The 2,687-nt window shown below is 47.6% G+C and overlaps 1 protein-coding gene across 1 annotated transcript; it reads left to right on the forward strand.

Moving 5' to 3' along the window:
• The first annotated feature begins 1,035 nt into the window (after positions 1–1,035).
• On the forward strand, positions 1,036–2,687 carry Trmt12 (tRNA methyltransferase 12 homolog). Its single transcript, XM_021183798.1, has one exon. The coding sequence runs from the start codon at positions 1,143–1,145 to the stop codon at positions 2,439–2,441; it is 1,299 nt and encodes a 432-aa protein (XP_021039457.1). The 5' UTR covers positions 1,036–1,142; the 3' UTR covers positions 2,442–2,687.

Raw genomic sequence — 2,687 nt, forward strand, 5'->3', positions numbered from 1 at the left:
AAATTAAAACATTTGCATAAAAGTCTCACAATTGGGGAGAGATAAAAAAGATTTCAACTTCTGTCCTAAACAGAAGTTTTCCAGCATTTGATAGAAAAGTCTCACATTTGATATTTCTTACAGGGCCCACATAAATGTGTTACGGCTATAGCTCATGAATATTCATTTCACTGTTTACATTTACAGACCTATAAGTCTATGCGTTAAAGGACTAGAATGGCCTGGCAAGACGGCTGCACAAGTAAAGGAGCTTGCAACCAAGTCAGACAACCTGAGTTTCATTTCTTCCTCAGAGCTCACATGGTGGAAAAAGAGGAGAGACACTGAAAGTTGTCTTCTGACCTTGACACCTGCACTATGGCGTGAGTACGCTGCCCCCTAAAAGATAAATGTGTTTTACAAAAGATAAGAGATTCAGCAATTATGAGATTTTGATGATTTTGCAAAAGACCTGGGTTTGGTTCTCTCTTTCTACCATGTGGGGTCTGGGAATCCTGGTTGTCAGGCTTGGTGGCAAGTAACTCCCTTACCCTCTGGGCCATCTCTCAGAATAGCAATTCTCTCAAGGTGGTTCGGGTAATCTACATTTTCTAGACAAAGATTCCCATTTTTGAGAGTTGACATGTTTCCCTCCTTGGATAACAAGGCAGCCGTGATGAAAATCTTTGCAAGAAAAGGGAATAAGGAAGCTTTATAACATTTCATTTCCAACAGTAAGGTGGCTGGTGCTAATTTATAAGCAACACTAGAGTTTTGGAATCCTTTTTGCAAATTCAATCCACTTCAAATTCACTTTTCAAAAAAATTACGAGCATCGCTAAAGAGAGTGTATAACGTTTCCGGAGGATATCGACTCATTTCATGAGTTTCAGTTCATAGAATTACTAAGTTTCCTAAGTACAGACTGACCATAACAAAAATGGCTGCCGCGGTTTCAGAAAACAACCCACTGCACCCGAAATTCCATTCCCTGATCGCAGTAATACTTCGAGATCTGGCTTTGTTTATTGACGTCACTTCCGCTGAGCCGTAGCGGAGCGAGTTTAGCTTTTCCGGTTGTAGCGGAAGATTTGCAGAGAGAGAGAGCAGTCCGACCGGAGAATCTCGCTGATGGACGGCGATGGGGTACAAACACTAGCGACATGGAGAGAGAGTGTGAGGAGTCTGTAGTTGTCGCAGTTGTGACTGAGCCCCGGTTCACGCAGAGATACCGAGACTACCTGGAGAAGCAGAAACTCTTGGACAGGCTACACCGGGTGGCGAAGCTGCGGGATGGCGCGGTGGCGCTGCCGGTGCTGGCGGAAAGCCTTTCTGAGCAGCATCTGCAGGAGCTGAGGGATCGCGTGGCCCCGGGCAGCACCTGTGTGCTGACGCGGCTCCCGGATCCTCTTCCTTCCAAAAAGGCCCGGGTTCGTTCACCTGCTCAGATACTGTGTCTGGAGGTGAGGCGTTGGGTGGAGGATCGCGGAGTGACGTGGTCCGCTGAGTTGGAGGCAGATTTGCCCCGGTCTTGGCAACGGCATGGTGACCTAATGGTGCTTAGTGAAGACTGCTTCCAAGCCACGCCGTGGAAAGGTCTGGAGCCAGAACTCTGGGAGACTGTTGCCTCGGTCCTCGGAGTTCAACGTTTGGCAAAACGAGGGCGGGTGCTACCTGATGGGACTCGAACTCCGTCAGTGACTCTGCTGCTGGGTGACCATGGCTGGGTAGAGCATATGGATAATGGCATCCGGTATAAGTTTGATGTGACACAGTGCATGTTCTCCTTCGGAAACATCACCGAGAAACTTCGAGTGGCGTCTCTGTCCTGTGCTGGAGAGGTGCTGGTGGATCTCTACGCAGGGATTGGTTATTTTACATTGCCCTTCCTAGTTCATGCTGGCGCTGCCTTCGTACATGCCTGTGAATGGAATCCTCATGCTGTAGTTGCTTTAAGAAACAACTTGGAGATCAATGGCGTGGCAGACCGGTGCCAAATACATTTTGGGGACAACAGGGAACTGAAACTCTCAAACACTGCAGATAGGGTGAACCTCGGGCTCATTCCCAGTTCTAAAGAAGGCTGGCCTGTTGCCTGCCAAGTGCTTCGGAAGGACGTTGGGGGTATTCTGCATATCCACCAAAATGTGGAGTCTTTCTCAGGAAAGACTCCACAGCCACCTGGAAGCAATAACGTGGAAAAAGAGCACTGGCCTCGTCCCCAGAAAATCACCACTGATACACAGGGAAATGGAACTACTGAGAATTTCAGGGGGGATATGTCACCGGCCAACAAACCAGAGTGGTGGAGATGGGCAGAATCTGCAGAAACTCAGATCGCCTCTCTTCTTCATCAAGTGCATGGGAAACCATGGAGGACACGAATCTTGCATGTCCACCCAGTGAAATCTTACGCCCCTCACGTGGATCACATAGTCCTAGATCTAGAATGCCGCCCCTAACCTCTAGTTGGCTAGAAGGAGTAGATTTACTGATGCAGTAGTTGGCCAGATGAGTGGCCCTTAGTACCTCAGCAAGGGCTGTGTTCTTACCCTTCTGTTCTCTGGTGACCTTTTAAAGTGATCTGTGGTCTGAAAATGAACTCTAGATCGATCCAAAGAATTTTGTCTTCTGTTGAGCACATTGAGAATGTATTAAAGTATCAGAGGAAACCAATGTGACTCATTAAAATAGGATTCATCTGTGCA

This window comes from Mus caroli, chromosome 15, assembly GCF_900094665.2.
Source record: "Mus caroli chromosome 15, CAROLI_EIJ_v1.1, whole genome shotgun sequence".
In the NCBI taxonomy this organism is placed as follows: Eukaryota; Metazoa; Chordata; class Mammalia; order Rodentia; family Muridae; genus Mus; species Mus caroli.